This window comes from Tetrahymena thermophila (assembly GCF_000189635.1).
Source record: "Tetrahymena thermophila SB210 genomic scaffold scf_8254444, whole genome shotgun sequence".
Lineage (NCBI taxonomy): Eukaryota > Ciliophora > Oligohymenophorea > Hymenostomatida > Tetrahymenidae > Tetrahymena > Tetrahymena thermophila.
The window spans coordinates 211093-233001 of record NW_002476224.1 but is presented as its reverse complement, the minus strand read 5'-3'; the positions used below and the strand labels follow the sequence as shown (position 1 = coordinate 233001).

Below are 21909 nucleotides of genomic sequence, written 5' to 3'. Positions count from 1 at the left end.
AAAATAGTAATTGATTAAACTGATTCACTGATTCTTATCTAAAATATATTTAATTTTTATTAAATTTTAATTCTGAAAATTAGCCTAATAAAAAGATAATTTTTTTTTAAATTAATTTTAATTTAAAACATTAAATGAATTTAAATACAAGAGAATAAATGTATAAAACTCTAATAAGGTAAGTAAGTAAGTAATTAAATAAATAAATATATTTTGTTATAAATTAAAAAAAAAAAATTTAAGAAAATATTGCATTCTTTATAATTAATTAATTTTATTTGTATTTTAAAATTTTTTAAAGATTAGATTGTTTAATAATTATTTTTAGATTTCATAGCTTTTTTTATAAAAATACTTTAAATAAGACTTCCTCTAACTACTCTGTGGCAACTGGTTTTGTAATATAATACTTCATACCTGATTCTTTGGCTTATTTTACTTCGCTTTCTTAAATATATGCAGTACATGCAGATATTATTGTTGGTTTGACTTTTTAATTATTATAAAAATTTATTATTTCTTTAGTTGTTTAGTATCCATTTTTAATTGGCATATCAATATCCATAAAAATTAGTCTATGCTGTTTACAACAGTTAGATTTCTCAAACTTTTCTTACACTTTACTGATTGCTTCAATGCCGCTATTTGCTACTTCAATTATAAAATCATAATTTTTTAGTTTTAATTGTAAGGCATGAAGATTAAACTGGTTGTCATCAACTATCAGAATGTTACTACATCCACAGGTTTTTTTTTAATTTTTTTCTTTTAGTAAGCTTTTAACATTTTTCATTTATTATGTATCTTCTTTTTTTATTGGTTTATTATTATTATTGTTGTTACCATTATTCAAGTCAATTTGGATACTTTTTTAATTGTTATTTTCAATAAAATTATTATTATTAATATTATTATTGTATATATTTTAATCAAGATTGCTAATTGAACTATTTTTAGGGGCCCTTTATAAGTTTTAATTCGAGTTTTAGGAAGGTATAACTTTGCACGATATACCTCCTATTTGTTTCAAACTTGTTATTGACTATTGGTAATTAGTTTTATTAATCTTCAAATTATTTGTTGCATTATTACAGTCTTACTTGTATTAGGATCCTTAGTTATTTAATTTTAAGTTCTCAGCATAATTTGTTAAATCCATTGAATTTTAATTAATTTTTTATATTGAAAAAGATGTCCTTTTATTTATGGTGAAGAATATTAAAAATATAAAATTCAATAGATAATAAAGTTACCTTGTGTTTTTTAGGAAAATTTGGAAATTATTTTGCATTTACTGCAATTCTAAATCTTTGATGCGGACTTGATTGTTAGAATTCTGAGGGTAACAATCTTGCTAACTAAATTATCCTTCAGCTAGGCTTTTTAAACTTAAATCTGTGTTATTATTTTGTAATAATGAAGATTAATAATAATGAGAAAAAAAAGTGGGAATAATAGGTTAATTTGGAATAGAAATATGTTTATGAGAATTCATGTCACTCATAATTTCGCACGAATCTTCTTATATAAGTTAATTATTTATGCTTTATTGTAAAGTTTCATTAGTATTTAAGAACTTACCCGATAATTGTTAGTTTTAGAAAAATAGATTTCTTGGTTTATTTACTTTAAATGGTGATTTAGCTTAAATTTACTAGCTATCATTAATCTCTACTTGAATCTCATTAAAATCTAAATTTTTGTTAGAATTTTCAATGTTGTTACATGAAACTGATAATGAGATTCTATGATTAATTTATTTACAATTTAAATTATTTGTTATTATACCATTAGAATATGCGTGATTGCTTATATCCTCTGATTTATTATATGAAGAATTATAGTTGTCATTCAACGAGATTTGTTCGCTTATTTCTTTAGATTAAAATGATCTCCACTGTGAAAAAGATTAGCTCATAAACTTGTAATTATTTATTTCACAGCCTTTAGATTTTTAAGATCTGTTGACAATGTAAAAACTAAATGTAGAACCTTTTCCTAGCTAGCTCTAAACCTCAATTTTTCTGTTACCTCCTAACCCTTTGGCAATATTGTTTGCAATTGTAAGTCCTAAGCCTACTCCTTCTGTGTTGAGCTTTCTCTACTATTCTTTACTGTTTGAAATACTCCTCTTTTTTGTTGAATCCATGTAAAAATTATAGCTTTGCTATGGAGAATCTTGTCTGTATTTTAAGCCATCAAAAATATTTTTTAGAACTTATTATTCTATCCCACAACCAGTGTCTGATACTGTAACTTTAATTATTTCTGTAGCTGCCTAAGGAGGATTATGTAAAAGAATGCAATCAACATTAATCGAAATACTTCCATACTGAGTAAACTTAATGGCATTGCTAAGCAAGCTAATTACTACTTATTTAACTCGCATTTCATCAGAATGAATAATTTAGGGAATATTTTAGTCAAAATTTAGTTCAATCTAAATTTCTTTAGAGGCAGCTTGGATAATAAAGTAGCTTATACATTCTCTGATTAAATCAATTATGCTGAATGATTTGAAAGTCAATTTGAGTTCTCCCTTTTCAATAAGAGCAAAATCTAAAATATCATTTATCATGCAGAGCAATAGCTAATTAGAATTGAGAGCTGGTTCGATAAACATTTTTTTTTAAATTTCATCAATTGTATCAGATTAATAAAGCAAATCTAATAGTTAAATGCTGCAATTCAGAGGAGTCTTTAGTTCATGAGATACAGATGACAGAATCTTCTTTTTATAATTATTGATTTCATCTTTAGTGTCTTCGTTGTCCAAATCATATCCAAATAAAATATTTTTAATGAATTCTACTATCACTATTATGTTACTAGATGTAAGCTATTATTGCTATTTTGATTCTTCGTACTCTTGTTCTTCATCTTAAATGTTTTACTCAGAATTAATTTCATCAAACTAATTGTTATTATAAGAGCTAATTTCAATATTAGGCTAATTTAGATTAGAGGTATTTGTGGTAGATTACTATTCTTTAATGTAATAAGCTTTAAATTTTATTAATATTTTTTCATTTTATTTGTTTTTCGTTGTTACTATAACTTCATTAGCCTGAATGTGATAATCTATTTTGGTTATCATAAAATTGTCGGTTTACTGAAAACTTTGATAGCTATTGATGCAATCTGCTGCGTTTAAATTGCTTGTATTATCATGTTTTGATTGTTATATACTTTGCCTAGAGTTTTCGTTCTAATATATGTCTTCTTAACTTTTTCCACGCTTAAAAGCAAAAGGCTACAACTTGGAAGGATGCTAAAGAACCTAAGCACTCTTATATATATTTTCGTTTCTATAATTATTTAGATCAGTAATTATTTATACTAATTCTCCAAGAGTGCATAAACCCGAATTTAGCTTTTCTCTGATTTTATTGTTTTTATTTAAGTTGACTTTACTTAGGGAGCTTCCTTTTACAAAAATACTTTTATTAGATGTCAGCAAGTTTGATCTTCTGATATCAGTATCTTGATAAAAGATAGAGTTAGTCTTCTATTGCTATAAATAAATTAAAATATTAATTTATTAATTGTAAAATAGAATGATTAAAATTTTTATATTAATTAAATTTGTTATAATTAATTTTAAATGGATTAATTAAAATTGATATAATTTTAAATGGAATAATTAAAATTGATATAATTGCTGTGAAAAAAAAATTATTTTTTCATAAAGTGATTAAGTTTTTAATTTTATTAATTAATTACTTCAAAATTTTCATTAGATAAGGTGAAAGTAGTTTTCTTCTTACTACTATTTTTATTAAGATTTTTATCTTCTAAATCTGCTAATGATTTTTTTAATTTGTCACTTTATCCATGTTAGAATTCATAATTTTCATAATAATTAGAGTTTATAAATTATTTTATAACTTAGCTGCTATTTTAAATTAACCTAATTGATGGTCCCATTGTAGTAGATCTATTGATTCCACCATCTATCTTGCTTTGCTTTTAGCTATTTACTTTTAGGGCTAAAGAAGAGACATTTTTGTTATCTAAGGAATACAAAAGTAACTATTATTTAATGGATGTTTTTTAAGTATTAACTTTAATAAAATGTTGTGTTATAGTGTTATTTGTATAAATAAGTTCTTTATAAGAATTGAAAATTGCGACTCCAAGAGATATGTTATCAGATACTTCTTCTATTAAGTTAAGTATTTTATTATAAGATTTTTTCTCGTAACCTATAAAAGAGTGAGGAGTAATATTAGTATAATGTAATTAATTGCTTTCTATTAAGCTGGTGTTATTAAGCAAACAATGCTAATTCGGAAATAAATTAATATTATTACTATTCAAACCTATTAATTTATTGAGAGTCTAATCATTTTTAAATCTAATATCATCCTAAAGTAGTTTTTAAATATTCAAAAACTTGGTGTTTATATTAATCTTCTAATTATTATTTTATAGCTTGAATATTTTGCTATTCTAGCATTTACTATCTTCTTCATTTAAACTTTAATTGTTTTCTACATCTTTTTGTTAGCTGTAGCTTTATCCATTCAGTTATAGGATTTCTATAACTCTATGTTTCTGTTTCGTAGTATTTAATTCTATTGGAATGACGAATATAAAAATAGATATTTATGCAAACTAGAGCTATTGTATTAAATCTTATATTTCTAAACATTTCATTGCAATATTGATCCTTAGAAGGATATATAATAATATTAATGCATTAGTACATATGATAAAGATATGATTAAATTGCTTTTTAAACTCTATAAATATTTTTTAAATAGCCAAGCATATCGTAAAGTAAAGGCAGTAATATTTTCCTTAGCTCTAAACAAAGTATTCAGTAATTGCGCAAAGATTTAAAATATAAAAAATGAATAATGCCTATTCTTTCCCTTGCTTGCGAATTAGATAGAATTGAATTAAGTTAGTTAATAAGATGAAAATAATGATAACAAGCATCCAACCTGTTTACTACTACAATTTAGTAACAGAGTATATCTCAAGGATCAAATAAAGTAGAGAGGTAGATATAAAAAGTAACTAAATAAAATATTTTTAGATAAATTAAGATATTTGTTCTACTTTAAAATTCTACATTATAAGGAATTAATTTTTTAATTTCAGTTCTCTATTGCTTCTACTTAATCTAAACAATATTAATTCTTTTTCAGTCTCTATTTAATTTCTTTTTAACAAACATTTGTGGATAAAAAAGTTAACTTTATTTATAAGTGTTAAATAAATTTTCATTATAAATTGTTCGCTTAAAAAAATAATGAAAAAAAATTTATTTCAAACAAAAATGATTATGCTAATAATAATAATGATAGTTTAGTTTATATTTAAATAATTTTATTCTTTAATCACTATTTTCTTATGAACAAATCTAAACTAAAATAAAATAAAATAAAATAAACATAAATTAATTCTTTAACTATAGAAAGTTTTTATCCAAAATAATTTATAATCACTAAATTTAATTTAAATATTTTCTATCTTGTTTCTATAATATATGCAATTTTATTTAAAAGAACACTTCTGAAAGATTTAAAATTTTATTAAGTTCTTTTCCATAAAATTGTGGTATATTTATATTTGCTAAGAATTTCAAAATTTAAATAATTAAAGCAATACAAAAATTTCATTTAATTCACCTTCATTTTAAATAGGGACATTTAATTTATAAAATAAGCATTTGATTTAATTAAGATTAATAGATTGGCTGAATTATTTTTTTAAGAAATTAGAAGTCCAAGGCTATTAATGAAGCTATAGTACGATTTGTTGTAAGAAGCTAAGGCTATTTATTTCTATTGAATGTAAGGATTTTATTGAGTTGGTTAAACTAGTTAGTGAAGTAATAACAATTTTTGTTTAAGAAACATTCAATTAAATATACTTTAAAATTTGGCAGAAAATATTTTGCTATTTTCAAAGGAAGAAAAATAAAATAATAAAAAAATTTTATTAATTATTTAATGGTAATTTATAATTTTGAAAAATTAGACTTAAATAAGAAGTGACTGATTGATCAAAAATATTTGTAAAAATTTATTTAAATTTTAGAATTAAGTTTTTAAGAATTAAATTATTAATATTAATTAATAGTAATATAAATTATACATTATTTAAATAAAAAATTATGTATGTATGGATGGATGAACCTTAATTTTAATGAAATCATTGAAAAAGTAGATATGTTATTATATCTTTAAAAAAAATATTAAAAATTTAATTTATTTGTTTGCTAAATTGTTAGTATTTTGTTACTTTGTGATAATCACTATTTAAATGAGGGGTTTTATAATATTTCTTATCTTAGCTGTTACAGTTTAATATTTTCAAGCTGTTCGTAGAATCTACTGAAGTCAAATTCTGAATTTTTAAAAATGCTATATGGGTTTTGACAAACAAATAAATACTTAAAGATAATTAAAGCATCTTTCTTATCAGTCTCTATAGCTTGCTGCTTGGCAGATTATATTAATTCAGAGAGGGTTTTTTGATAAGCTTGCTTAAAAGTTGAATCATAATCCATTTTTTGGTTTAAAACACCTTAGTAGAGTTTCAAGAATGTAATTTGTTGGGGATTTGATTCCTTTTTGAGAACTTCGTTGACTATTTGAGTTGTTTTTTTTAATAGCTCTTAGTTAAACTTCTTGGCATACCAACAGTCCTAAATTAAAAGCTTCTATGTTTTTAAATAATCAAGAGATAATTAATACTAATCCCAAATAGCTTGACTAAATTCGCTTTTGGGTGAAGTCAACATGGTTATAACTTTGTTGAGATTTATAGTTTAACATTTACTAATAATAAATATAACCCTGTAATATAAATCTTGAGGAATCTTTAATGTTTTTTCATTGTAAGCAAGTATTAATTTCTATATAACAAAGTTGTAAAAGAAGCTAACGTTTCTTTCATATAAAATATACTCGTTTACTTTTAAAATATTTTTTCTCATTTTTTCTGCATCTATTTAATCTTTTATTAATTATTCAGCTTTCTCTTCAAAAGTGTATTTTTCTTCAGATGTTTCTCCAAAGAAGAAGTCAATTGACTTTTAGGTCCCTTTTGATTTTTAGTTTTCAAAACTACTTTAAGACTCAATTTTTAATTCCTACTTTATTTTAGGGGAAATACTAGATTTTGAATCTTAAAAAGTGATTAAGTTTGATGAATTTGCTTTTGTTTTGAACTAAAGTTGTTTCACTTAATATTAAGCTCCACTACGATTTTCGTCCATAATTTCAGTATGATTTTCTTCTGAAGCTACTAAATCATCATTATCATCTTCATCAATTTATTTATTTATTTTCTTTTAATTATTTTTAGCATGATTTGAGTGTCCATTAGTCTTTTTTCTTTCTCTTTCATATTCATCATCTTCTTCTTCTTCTATATGGGCTAAATAATCAACCACAAGATTCTTTTAAATATAGGCTTCATTTTCTAATATAGACTTTTCTAAAAAACCTTCCACTAAATCTCTTTTTCTGAAGCTTTCTTCCATACTTTTGCGAACACCATTAATTAAGTCATCATCAAATATTTCTGACCAGCTAATTCTGTCTTTTTCATAGTACTAAAGCATCTTTTTGATAAGAGATTTAAGTTTGTTTGACCTAATAGGCTCATCAGGAAAGACTAAAGGTTAGTTTTTAATATTTTCAAATAAATTTAATTATGATGAGCCATTCCATGGTGTTTTGCCATATAACATTTCATAAAGTACTATACCAGTGCTCCAAACATCGCATTTTGAAGAAAAAGGCATTTATTCTTAAAGTTCTGGAGCCATATAAAGAGGCGATCCTATAAATGATCTAAGTCTAGCTTCTTCATCTTCGACAACTTTAGAAAAACCAAAATCAGCAAGCTTTACTATCCCATTACTTATAAGTAAATTTGCTGGCTTGATATCTCTATGAATTATTTTATACTTATTTAGTTCTTTAAACCCTTCAACAATATGCTTAAAAATTTTAATTGCTTCTGGTTCGCTAAGTATTTTATTTTCCTTCTTTTTTAAATATGATTTAAGATCTCCATCAACACAATATTCCAAAAACATATACAAATTTGTTTATGTTCTTGAAACACCAAACAACTTCACAACATCTTTTTATTATTAATTTTAAATTATTAGTGATATTCAATTTCATCAATAAAATGAATGTGAAATAGGGTGTTTAAAATATGCAATTAATCTGATTCTACATAGAACTTTTATATTTATACTATTACACGTGCTTAAATCTAACAATAAATAAAAAATTTTACATTTACTATCTATTTTTTAAAGATTTTCAATCTCTCTTTTTATATATTAAATCCTAGATGTAGATGAACATATTTCTTTAATAGGAATTTATTTTGCTGCAATCATTTAATTTTCATCTTATTCTAAGTATCCTCTATATACAGTACCATATGATCCTCTACCTAATTTATGATTCACAAGTATATACTAATCTATTTTTTTAGTTACCCAGTCATCCATTATAGCTTATTGCTTTTTTTATTTGTAGTAATTATGAATATTTTGATGTAATAATTAAAAGTTAATTAAATATATTTGCAAAGTAAATAATTTTTATAAAGCACAAATGATCTTTAAACTTCAATAAAAAAACTAGTAAATATAATAAAAAGATCGAAAAGTAAATTAATGTTTAATATAACGAAATTCATGCTTTTAACTAAATCAAAATTAAAAATTTAGCTAAAATTTCAAATAATTAAGGAAGTTTTCTGTAAGCATTAAATTATTTTAACCATTTATAATCCTAGATATTTAAAAAAATGGAAATCTAACCAAAAAATGTTTAAATAAAATTTAATTATTATTTAACTAATCCAATAAAATTCAACAAATTACTACAAAAAAAATGTAGAATTAAATATTTCAAACAATTTATATTAAATAAAAATCAAATTTAATACAAATGTAAGTTTTTTTTAGTTTGATTTTATAGCTTTATTTATTAGGACTTTAGATTGGATATTTATTTTTTTCAAATTAAGAAATTTTCATTATTTGATTATCTTCACTCATTCAATCAACAAGTATTTGATTTAATAGCTTTATTTTTTAGAACTTTATAGATTGGATATTATTTTTTTCAAATTAAAAAATTTACATTATTTGATTATCTTCAATCAACAGTAAAAAGGTGATCGAATATTTATTAACTTTTTCAATAATTTTACACTTAAAATAAATAAATACTAATAGAAAACTTGTTAAAAATTAATTATTTTTGTTATTAGTATAAAATTCAAGGAATGCGTTTAATGAATGTGGTAAATGTTTTTTATATTAGGTTGCCTAAAAATTTCATTAGCACTATTACTCAAAAACAAATTAATTGGATGGATGAAAGAAAGATATTTTGCTCGAATGAAAAAATTAATAAATTTCTTAGCAATTTAACAAAAAACAAAAAGAATCAGGTACTATTTGTAGAAAAATTAATTAAGTTTTACTAATTCTCACATCAAAGTACTGAAAAGGTTTTGTATTATTAGTTATGAATCCTTAAAAGTCTTCAAAATTAAGAGAAAAGTTTAGAACCATTCATTACATATTTTACATAGAATATGAAAGATTAGAATTTCTCTTTAATTACCCTATTAATCTCCTTAATATGGAATTCGTAAATAGAGAAGTAATACGTTTTTTTTAATCATTTTATTATCTGCATTAATAAATCATATATTATTCTCTTTTGAAGTAAAGATTTGCAATCAAATATTTAAGATGGCTTCGTTTAATTTTATTTTATTTTTTTTGTTTACTTTATTTAAAATGTTAAAAATTATTATGGCTAAACTAGGAGAGTAAAAAGAAATAGAGCATAGTTGTCATGGATTTAGATGAGTTAGAAAAAAGATTAAGTAAAGGCTACAGAGTTTATAAAAAAATAAGAACAACTTTAAATTTAAAGGATGAGTGGGATTTTATAAAACTGAAAATTCTTTTCATGAGATAATACTCTTAGTTGTTTATGGATGACTTCAAACCTGATTTAGGATATTTTTACTTACAGAAAGCAGATGACTATGTAGAAAAAAGAAAAAAGATAAATAGAAGTGCGTAAGAAGATGATGTTAACTTCTACAAATATTTAGTGGAAATAGATAGATCTAACTACTATATTTTGACAAATTAATACAATTTATTATTATAATAATGCGAAACTTATATAGAATGCGCATCAAAATTAGAAGAGTATAAAAAAAAACCAATTAATGTTTTAGTTCCATTTAGGATTTATGTTGGGTGTGGAATGATTTACGAATTTTTCAATTAAGACAACGATCTAGTTGTCAATTCATTCCTCAGAGGTGTTTAAATTATAGAAAAAAATATTGATGATGTTGGGCGATATTTCCTTCAAAATGATCTGCTTATTTATGTCTAGGCATATGTTAAAATAGTAAAATGCAAATTAAGGCTTAGAGATTATGAAAATGCAGAATTATGGGCTCGCTCAATTTTAAATTTTATAGAAACAAATTATTACTTGTTGCGTTTAGAGGCTGATTCCAAAGTAGTAAAAAAAATTAAAAAATTGCATAGTACAGCATTGAAAGAGTAATTAAATTTCAAATAAATAAAAATGAACCCAAAATTAATTTTCAAATATTTAACTAATTTATTTATTTACTTACTTACTTTTAACAGATATATTAAAAAATATTTAATAAATTTTATAGATTGATTGCTGTCATAATTTAAAAGTCTGAGAATAAAAAAAAATAAGATTAGCAGCAACAATAGTAAAAAGAAGAGTCTTAAAATTCTCCAGACGAACCTTCTTAGATATCATAAATAGCACTAGTAAGTCCTCTGCCCTTATCTTCATAGGTTTCAGCTAATATTGCAGAAAAATTTAGGATAATTAAATTATAAAACGGGGCAAGTACAAATAGAAATTATAATAGCCCTGTAAACTATTAATAAGGTGGTGATACATTCAGAAAAAAGGTAGATTAGTATGGTAAATCTAAATTTGAAATAATGGTAAAAGATGAAGATGGTACAGTAGTTTCATAGAGATCCCCTAAAGACACTTTTTCATCAAAAATAGAAGTCCCTTAAATAAATTTTGAAGGGTTTGAAAAAGTTGCAGAATAAGCAGGATAGAATATTGAAGCTATATCAAATTAAGAGAAGATAGAAGATAATCTTTAAAACTAAGACCCTACAACTAAAAACTCAGGATACAGTTAAGTAGATGAGTTTAAAAAATCAATATAATCTAGAGATGAAAAAGATAATGTTGCATAAAAGGATCCTGAAACTCAGAGAAACATCGAAATTATTCCTAAAGGAGATAAACAAAATATAGAAAATGGAGATATAAACAGTGATATGAAAATGAGAGAAAAATAGCAGCAAGCTTTTTTAAAGAACTTAGCATAGAGGCTTGTAGATGAAACAAAACCTAGAAATTCAACAAATTTAAAACCTATATCTCAAATTAAATAGGAAATAGATGATAATTAGGATGGAATGGATCTAATTTAAATCAATTCTTAATTCTTTGATTAAAATAAGTTTTTCAATCTTCCTAAATAATTTCCTACAACTATTCAAAATTTTGATAATGGCTTGGAAATATAAGAAAGCAAAGAAGAGTTAAAATAAGATTTAGAGGAAATAAATCAAGATAAATAAGAAAAAATTATTTCAATTAAAAAAATAACTTCCTAAGTAACAGAATCTGAAGAATCAAACAGCAGCAAAGAAGATATATCATCTCCTCGATCAAGGAGTAACAGTATGTAATCGAATCGATCGAATAATGAATCTTAAACTTCAATTAGAAGATATTCTAGGATGAGCATAAAATCTTTGTAAAACATAGAAGCAGGAGGCTCAGAAAAAAAAATTAGCTCATACACAATAATGACAGGTTAAAAAAAACGTAACTCTTTTCTAGAAGTTCCTAATACTAACTACTCTGAAACTCAAGATAAGAGCTTATCTAATACAAAAAATTTTAATTTCGCATACTAAGAGCATTCGTAGTAAACAAAAAACAAATTTATTTGATTATAAACTTTATTTCATCCAACAAAAAAAATATTTAAGACAAGCAATATTAAGTTTTTTTTTATCTTACAAAATTTTTCTTTTTTTTTTGATGTTTTTATTTTTTTAAAAAACGCTAGAAGTAAAATAAGTTCAAATAGAATGATTCATCTTATACCAGAGAATTAAAGTGAAGATGACTCTCCAATTAAGAAACTGCAAAATCAAAAGTAAGGCTCACTAAACCACATTAAATTTGAGTCACCTAAAGAAAAAAAATCTGAAAACAAAAGCAACTATTAGCAAGGAAATTCACTTAAGAGTATTCCTATAACTCCAACTTCTTTAGTTGACTGCTTTGAGAGCCCAAAATCAAATTTATATCTTCAATCAAGTAAGCAAATAGATATTACACATTTTGCAATAGAATTAGATAAAAATGGGCCATTACCAACAGACTTTTCTAATTAAAAATAATCTCCTAAGTAAGATGCAGAAGATTTAAACAATAATAATTTAAGCAGGATAACTAAGATTAATAGATCAGAAATTATTGACACAACAATAAATTCTGAGAGAAAGTAAAATAAAAAGTAACCATCATTTACAGATTTAAATGAGTCTTAAAATAAATCAATTACCAATAACTTTTAAACATAAAAAATATCTTCATTCAACCATATTGAATAAATCCCTGAGGCTTTTGAAGATGACTCTCCTCATAAATTTACAAAATCAAGAGATCCTACTCCTTAATACTTTTATTAAATAAAATTATCAACTCAATAATCTGCTTTAAATGAAAATATTAAAATTGAAAGCAATAAAGACATCACAATAGACAAAGAAACTCAAAATACTTAATAAAGGGAGCAAACTCCAGCAATATAAAATAATAAAGATGAGTAAAAAAATAATTAGATTTTAGCTTAAGATAGCCCTTAAAGATTTTAAGAGACATAAATTTAAGAAAAAACAGAATAAATAAATAGTTAAGACTCCATTAATAAAGGCTAAGGTGGAGTATAAAATTAATAATAAATTTTGGCATTTAAAGATTAGAAAAGACCTTCATTATTGGTAACTAAATCTTCATACTAATCTCCATTTATTACTCCTAATGCAATTATTTCACCTTAGCTTTAAAATTAAATAAAAGCATCATATTCTGCTTCTTCTTCATTTAATCCTTCACCTGAGTTACACTCTCCTAACTCAGTAGGAGATATTAAGATTGATTTTACAAAAGTATAAAGTATTAATTAAACTGATAGAGACTATACTAATAAATTATCAGATAGTAAAAATTAGACTGATTCCTAGAAAGATGAAACCTAGCCTGCAAGCAATAGATTTAATAGATTAACTAAAGAGTTTAATAAGCAATTATCAAGTGAAAGTAATGAATATTTTGCTAGACATAGAAATTCGTTTTCAATATAACTTTCAGAAAATAATTATACTTAAAATAGCTTACAAAAATTTCCTTATTCTTCAGATAATTAAACACCAGCTAATCATTTCTTGGGTTGTTCAAACTACATTATAAATAATGGCAATAATATTCAAACCCAAGGCTAAAACAATTTATTGATGCCATAAACAAGTAATTAAACTAGAAAAAAATCTATCTTTTCTGATTTAAAAGAGCAGTAGGAATTGTAAAATAAATTAGAAAAAATACAACTTGAAGTAGAAAAAATTGATACCGACAGAAGTAGTGTTAAAGCATTCACTCCAAAGAGGAGTAAGTATGGTCTTTTTTCAGATAAGGATTAAAAATAAACAGAACAGAACAACAAATTTAAAGAATATCTTACAAAAACTGAAAGTAGAGCTAAGTAAGGAAAATAGTGGTATGGTGGAAATTTAAATATATTCTTTAAGAATGAGGGTTTACAAAATAATACTAAACAGTAGCCAGTACAAGTGCAGTAATCTCCTTAAAAAAAGATAGAATATCCTCAGATAAGAATAAAATCAGGTTCAAAGAGCATATCTAAATTAGATGAAAGTGAATAAAGTATTTTCCAATTTTAATAAAAGAAGATCGATTTAGCAGAGTAATCTTTCAAATTAAATCTTGATTACAGACCAAGCATTATAACTCCTTCCAACAATATTCTTACACCATTTTTAGGTTAAAATGATAATTAAAAAGATATAAAATCCTTTACTTAGGGTATAAATTACTAAAATACCAACTAAGTTTATCTAACTCCTGATAATTCTAATTAGCTTAATAAAAATTTAATTAAGTAGGAATAAAAGGCTATGGTTGGATTAGTTTAAACAAACTAAACTAAGATCGAAATTCCTTCAATTAATTTATAAATACCAGAAATCTAAGGAGAAAAAATGTAAATTTAATAAAAGAGCAATCTTGAAGACTAGCTTTAAGCTGAACCTCCTATGATTATATTTTAAAACAAAATTAGTGATTAATCTGCAAACCCAAATTTAAACCATAGAAGATTCTCAAGTAGAGACTAATCAACATTCAAGTAAATTATTTAAGCTAAAGCAAGGAGCAGCATGGTAAATTTAGATGATCTTTAAAAATAAATAATTATATAAACCGACCGTAATCAACTTTCTATAAATACACAACAAAATTAAACCAAGAAAAACTTTTTTTCTTAGCAAATTTCACCAGTTTCTCTTCGTTAATCTTCTCCGAAAACTACTTATTTTCCTTCGTGTAACAGTAATAGCAATCTCAACTCTATAAATAACATTTAATTACAAATACCCTCTCAATATAATTCATCATAAATATCCTTGAAATAAAATTCGACTCCGAAAATATAATAAACTTCTTTATCTCATTAAGTTTCTCCAATTACTGATAGATAAGTTGGAACTTCTAATTTAGTAAGATTTTTTCCAAATTCAAAATCTTAGTAAAGCAGTAAGTTAAATTCTCCTTTTGGAAGGTAACAGAATGAGCAAAAACTTGTAAATGAGGAAGTACCATCAAAGGTTTAGACAAACATTGAAGATTAATAGACTTTTTCAAAAATTAAAAAAATAAACGATGACTAAACTAATTCTTAAGGAAATACTTAAAATGGTTAGTAAAATAAAAAAATAATCAGAATTATGTCTAAATTAAGTAGCAGAGATCTAATGAGTCCAGAAGACATGTATCTCTTTTAGTATAGTAACCCGAAGCAAAATTCTTAAACTGTTAAGAAATATAACTCTGAACTTTAAACTTAAAGCTAATTAACAAAAAGTAACTATCCTGCATTATATGATTCTAAGTAAAATTAGTAAAAGAAATAAATTTAACTGAATGATAATGAAAGAAGGTTTAATAGTTAACCAATAAATGCATAACAGAAATTTATTGGTATTCAAGCTCCTTAACAACTCTAGTAGTATCACAAAATTAATTAAGCGCAGTCCAGTAATTTATTAAATCACTAAACATATTTTAATAAATAATAAATAAATACAAAATATTAGAGTGGAGCAGCAAATAAATCTGAACAAAATAAACCGTAAAATTACCAATAACCATCTGATTCTACTTCCAAGCACAAAAAAGCAAATAGCTAAAGTAATGTAAAGGTTTATAGATTCTAAACAGAAGGGAATAATGAAGAAGCATGGAAAAATATTTTAGCTATTCAATAAGACTTAATTCCAAGACCATCAAACGGTAGTAATCATAGAAGAATAAAAACATAAGCCTCTTCAAGTAAAACATAGACTCCTCACAGATGTAGCACAGAAGAATTTTCTTATGAAAACTTGTAGAATTAGGGTAAATTTTTAGAGTATTGGCAAGGATATACTCAAGTAGATGATGAAGAGCAATTTTAAGATGAAACAACAACTCTCGATGAAGAAAATGTATTTTCAGCGAGAAAATACAGTAAAAGCAATAAAAAGAATGCATCTTGGAATAATTTTGGTATTTTTTCAGACTAAAGACTAGATTCTTCAAATAGCTAAGGGTAAAAAAAGACTTAAGTTAATCAACCTTTTACATTTAGCGATGCTGAATTAGATAGATACATCATTTAAAAAGACATTTAAGAAGTTGTTTATTTATAAGATTACTTTTAAAATTAATATCCTAAAGATTTCATGAATAGCAGAGAGTGCAGACAAAATATTTTTAAAAAAATAACTTTTAAAAAATAATTAAACGAAGAAGATAAAAACATAAAAAATGATTAATATTCTGTGAAACCAATTTAAGTGAATCAATTAAATGACTAAAGTCAGATTAGCGACCAATAGAACTAAAAAGATAAAAGAATCAAACTCAAATATATCAATTCAATTATGTTAGATAATTCAAACAGTAACTGCAAACAGGAAGATACAGACTGCGGTGTATAAGCTGTTTCATCGAAAGATACTAATTATGATATGATCAAATCATTTACTCACAGAAGTAGTAAGCAAAAGAGAAATTCATTTGACTTATAAGATAGAGGGAAAATTAAAAATTATTAAAGTTAAATAATGAACTACACACCTAAATTAAGACAAAAAAAAATATTAAAATACTAATATGAAGGTTTTTCTTAGGCATACTAAGAAAATGAAAAAAAAGATATTTTTTACGAATTGAATAATAAAAACCAAGAAGAGTAATACTAAAAAGAAAACATAGTTTATGAAGACACTTCATCTAACACTCCTAGCAACAGCTCTGAAAGCGAATCACACTTTTTAAATTAGAGTTAAACAATAGAAGAGAAGAGTAATGCAATCATTTAGAAGCAATTTGTTTAATTCTTTGAAGAAAAAGTAAAAAATAAAATAATTAATTTGACTTTATTAAATCTTTTTCATTTAAAAATATGAAAGTGGAAAGAATACAATGATTTACAATGTTCGATTGATTTTTAAAAGTATCCTTAATGGGTAATAAGCACTTAGAGATAGAGTAAAACCACAGCAAACATCATTTTTAGAACAATTAAAGTAAAATTATTTTTAAAAGCAGTTCATTAATTTACAAAAAAAAAAATAGAATTAATTAAGTTTTAGTGTAGAAGAGCTTTTTTTATTTCCTGATAACCTACTTAATAGTAGCGGAAGCTAGCAAAGTTAGAATAGAGATATTGATAAAAGTTCTTTTGAGAATAATGTAAAGTCTATCAGAGAAAAACTTATTGTATAAGTGTGTGATACAAATATTACTAATATTCAAAAAGAAAGTTTTAACTAATTTTAATATTTAACATTTAGAAATAGTATATTGTAAAGTTTGCAAGTCTAAACTAATATAAAAAAAATACCTGTTTAAGATAAGATTACTACTATTTGGCCAATTGTACTTTGTGCACTTTTTGATTATTTGAAAAAAAACTATAAGATATCATTTACAATACCTAGAATCAAAAATTTAATATTTTAAGGAACTTAATGCATAGATAAGTCAATTAAACTTTAAAAGACAAACAAGGTGTAGTTTTTTATAGAATAAAATCATTTAATTCCGTTTGGAATCGATGCTATCAGTGCTTCATTAATTTAGATTATGCTTGATTAATTAGTCAGGTTTCATTTAAAGAAAAGCAGTAAACTGAACGGAAATATACTCTTTTTTGATAAAAATTAACAGAATTACATATAGAATGCAAATAAAGTTAAATAAGCTGTAACAAAAGTACAGCTTTTCTTAATTTTTGATCCACCAATCATCAAGTAATTAATATAAATTTCTATAAAATTAAATAATAATATTTTAATAAAACAGCAAACCTAAGCATAAACGTTCTTTTCTTAGACAAAGATAAAAAATAAAATAAGCCATTTATAGCATTTCTTATCCTGATGAATAAGAAAAAGTTAATAATTTCTATTGGTGGGAAAATGCATTAGGCCGAATTACAAATATGGAAGACTCTGAAGTTTTAATTAATCGATTTAAAGAGAGATTTGTAAACAGTAGATGGAGCTTTTTAAAATTTTTGAGCAGACAAAACGAAAATTAATTTTACTTTGGATGGATAAAAATGTTTTACATACCAGAAAATGGTGAATTTGAATCGATAAATCTATTTTAATAGCAGAGCATAACAAAGAAGTTCTTTTTCTAATTATTTCTCTAAAACTATTCTGATAAGAAAAAAAAAATGAGTAAAATATTTTCATTAAATGACTTCCTCTCTTTATTTGAAGAAAATCAGAAACCAATTATGAGTTTAGAAGAGTATGTCATGGAAATAATATAAGATAAGTAATCCAAATATTAAAATATATTTCTATTATAATGCATGCAGTAAGTTCTATTAAGATTAAAGATAAAAGAGAGTTCATTTTTTCTAGTACTTAATAATCCTTCCTTTGGTTTTTCTAATATTCCAACTATAGTTTCTCATTCATTCAAAGGTAAATCTAGCTATAGGTGTTCATAAATAATTGAAGAACCAAAAGATGAAGAAGAATAAGCAGAAGTTAATTTAAATTAACTAAATAGTTAGAAACCTTAAATATTAGTATAAGATGAAATTCTTACTAACCAGATTGATGAGCAAATTCTAACAAAAAATAGTTTCTTTGAATCCTCTAAAAGTTATTTACCTTGTACATTTGCATCATACATATATTCTCTTATTCATCATTCTTTCCCTTCATAAAATTAGGTAATAAAAAATATTTAATCTTATTTAAAAGTTAAATCAGAGTGTTTTCATATTTATTTTTAATTAAAAATATGAAAAATCATCACAATTTAAATTTAAAATACTTAGTTTCCTTAAATTATTTAGTATTTTTTTGATTGATTGAACTTTCAAAAGGACTTGAAAAAATAATTTATTTTCATTTTAAGTTTATTATTTGAAAAAGTTTGCAAAAATTAAATAAATCATTTTAATTTAATCAAAAAAATTAGGTTAAAAAAAGATATAATTTTTGGTTGTCTTCAGAAAATCAAACTTTAAACATATTTGTAAGGAAAATTAAAAGTGAAAATAATTAGCATTAAAATTAATAAAATTAAAGTTAAGTGCATTTTGATTTAAGTAAGAGTAATAATTTAACTGACATCAATTATTATAGGAGATACATAGAGGATATACCCTTAGAACTCAGTCAGGAGATATCTTTTAAGAACACAAGTAACTCAATAATCATAAATAAAAGCAATATTAGCAATTAAGCTAAAGCAAGCTTTTAATAATATGAAAAGGATAACTTTTAGTCTTAACATTCTCAATAAAATTCAATTATTTAATCTGATTTTAATGAAATTTCACCTAAATCTATTTAAAGAAAGGAAAGTGTTTATTTACAGAAACATCCAAAATTAAATATCCCACAAGAGAAACACGAAATTTAAATATTTATTTATTCATTAAACCAAGAAGTGATAAAATGTGGAAGCACCCAAAAAATTAGCACATTTGATATATTAAATAAGAGATATTAATATATTAAATAAATCTAACTACATTTTTTGAGAATTTATCAGCTAAAATGTTTAAATAAATAGTTTAGATCTCTTATTTCAAATTAGGTAGGTGGTAAACAGAGTTAATGGAAAACATAAAGTTCCATAAATAGTTTAACTCTAAAACCGATACCTTTTGAAATATTTAAATATTAGCTAATCTTAAATAATACAGATGAAATCAAAAAAATTAAGCCTTACTAAGAATATATGTTTTTACATAAAAACTCTGAATTAGGTAAACTCATCGTAAGAGTAACTGTCTATGAAAACCCTCAATAATTGAATTCTCTAAGCTATATCTTGTCTATCTAACAATACAATTATAAAAATAAGCTATGGAAAATTATTTTCAATTCTGAAGATTTGAGAAAATACTTTTAACTAAGCAGTGAATATACTTTTCATTCAGTAAACTCAAAAACCTCTGACTCTCAATTCATAATCAGAACTGAAAAAATTTGTAGAATAGTTATGGATTAAATTATTCTATAAAAGCAGAATATTTACACTTAACCAATTTTTAAATTCTAAATTTAAACGAACAGTTAGCCTTCTCATATTAATTCTTACTTATACCATAAGAACCATTTTATAGAACCTTCTTTTAAAGATTCTGATTCCTAATGCACCTTCTATTTAGAACAATCTGTAAAGTCTACTAGAGTAGTAGCTCATTTCATAATAAAAAGATTTGATCAATACATTATTACAACAATATTAAGAGTAATTAATTAATTAATCAATCTTATTTACCTAAACTTGAAATTAAAATTAATTATTGTTAAATTATTAGCACATCATTGTAGATATATGGATTCTCAAATTATATTTACCACATTCTCAAAGAAGAAGCATTTCTTACTTTTCGACATCTGATCTATCAAACCTTTTATCATCTGATTTTAGACTTGATTGGTTTAACCTTAAAAATAATATTGCTACCAACTCTTATCATGATTTTATGAATGTCTGTCTTGAAAAGTAAATTATTTATTTTTATATTGTTATTCTTAATAATTTATTTATAAATTTAACAATCAGGCAAACAATCCAAAAGAACGCGTTTAGAGATATGATTTCTCAACCATCTAGTATTGTTTTAAAGAAAAGTACAATTAAAGAAGCGCTTTTATTCCAAAAATACACCTAATTGGATGAAATAAAAGAGTAAAGCTAAATATCCGAAGAAACTCCTAATAAAAAATAGCAAAGTGAATAAATTAAATTGATAAAAGAGGGCTTTACAAAATAAAAGCAGCAAAGCTTTTTGAGAAGACTGCAAACAAATAATTTTGAATAAGTAGGAAGATTTTTATAAAAAAACTAACCATTCATATCAAATTTAAAGAAAGTTTCATAAGAAATAAATGAATAATTAATTGATTAAATGAATAATAATATAGCCACTTTATCAAATAAATTCATCGAAATATCTGCATGGGAAGATATTATTTAGCATTTATAAATAGTTTAACAAAACTCTTCAATCTTCATTTAGTTTAAGCTATCAGAAAAGATTTCATTATATGAGTAAAATTTAATTAAAATCTTTAATTAAATAACGTTTAATAATTCAATATTTAGGTTTTTAGATATGAAGCTCACAGTCAACGATAAAGGAAACTTTGTATTTATTGAATACCATCTAATCCCACTTAATGATAAACCTCTTAACTTCATGCAAGCTTTTTCAGAAATCAATTACTCAACTTCCCAAAACTATGACATCCTTATGAGATATAGCTTTTATGACAAGCTTAACTTTTTTTCTAAAAGAGTAAATTTAAAAGAAGCCCTTAACTTATATATTGCTGATGGATTTTACCAATATTAAATGTCTTATATGCATTCTACTTTACACTACAGTGACTTGCTTAATATTTGCAAATACATAACTTACAAGATAACTTCTTAAAGTATAGGTTCTATTGTTTCAATAGATCAAGAATTCAAGTATTTAAATGAATCTATTTTTTCCAAATGACTTTCAAACAATTTTCAATTAATTAAATAAACATTTTCTATCAAAATAAATTACTATTTGTATATATCACAGTGTAAAAGTTTATATTATATAAATACTACCTAAATCTATATAAAATTCTATTAAAATACCAAAAAAATAGAGTTAGTTATTAATATTCTCGATGAATTTTTTATACTTATTATTCTAAGATAAAATAATTAGTAAAATTAAATAAGAATACAAAATTAGCTTAATTAATAACAAAATTTACTATATGTTTCATCATCAAAATTCCATTTTTATAAATATTTTGTAATTTGTTTATTTTATATCAATTTTAAGGTTTAGATATCAAAAAATATAATATAATATAATATATATCCTGTAAATCCTCATTAATTATAGCAATTTGTTTTGAAAAATTTTGATCATTCACTCACTCCATAGTATGAGTATAAACTAAATATTTTTTTTATTTTAGATAAA

The 21909-nt window shown here is 23.7% G+C and overlaps 3 protein-coding genes across 3 annotated transcripts; 1 reads left to right on the top strand and 2 right to left on the bottom strand. All coding sequences in view use genetic code 6, as the record gives it.

Moving 5' to 3' along the window:
• Positions 1-331: 331 nt before the first annotated feature.
• On the bottom strand, positions 332-4526 carry TTHERM_00585050 (ATPase, histidine kinase-, DNA gyrase B; the record flags this gene model as incomplete). The annotated part of the gene is made up of 4 exons (XM_001032611.2): positions 332-1196; positions 1254-3514; positions 3724-4284; positions 4464-4526. 4 exons carry the CDS (start codon positions 4524-4526, stop codon positions 332-334), a joined length of 3750 nt encoding a protein of 1249 aa, XP_001032611.2.
• A 1739-nt stretch (positions 4527-6265) lies between these two features.
• On the bottom strand, positions 6266-8491 carry TTHERM_00585040 (dual-specificity kinase domain protein; the record flags this gene model as incomplete). The annotated part of the gene is made up of 2 exons (XM_001032610.3): positions 6266-8109; positions 8272-8491. 2 exons carry the CDS (start codon positions 8489-8491, stop codon positions 6266-6268), a joined length of 2064 nt encoding a protein of 687 aa, XP_001032610.2.
• A 1030-nt stretch (positions 8492-9521) lies between these two features.
• TTHERM_00585030 (hypothetical protein) lies at positions 9522-21441 on the top strand (the record flags this gene model as incomplete). Its single annotated transcript, XM_001032609.2, has 11 exons — positions 9522-9659; positions 9828-10588; positions 10711-12027; positions 12172-16801; positions 16862-16978; positions 17028-17704; positions 17757-18645; positions 18897-20180; positions 20251-20438; positions 20499-20987; positions 21042-21441. The coding sequence occupies 11 exons, from the start codon at positions 9522-9524 to the stop codon at positions 21439-21441; spliced, it is 10890 nt and encodes a 3629-aa protein (XP_001032609.2).
• Between the last annotated feature and the right edge of the window lie 468 nt (positions 21442-21909).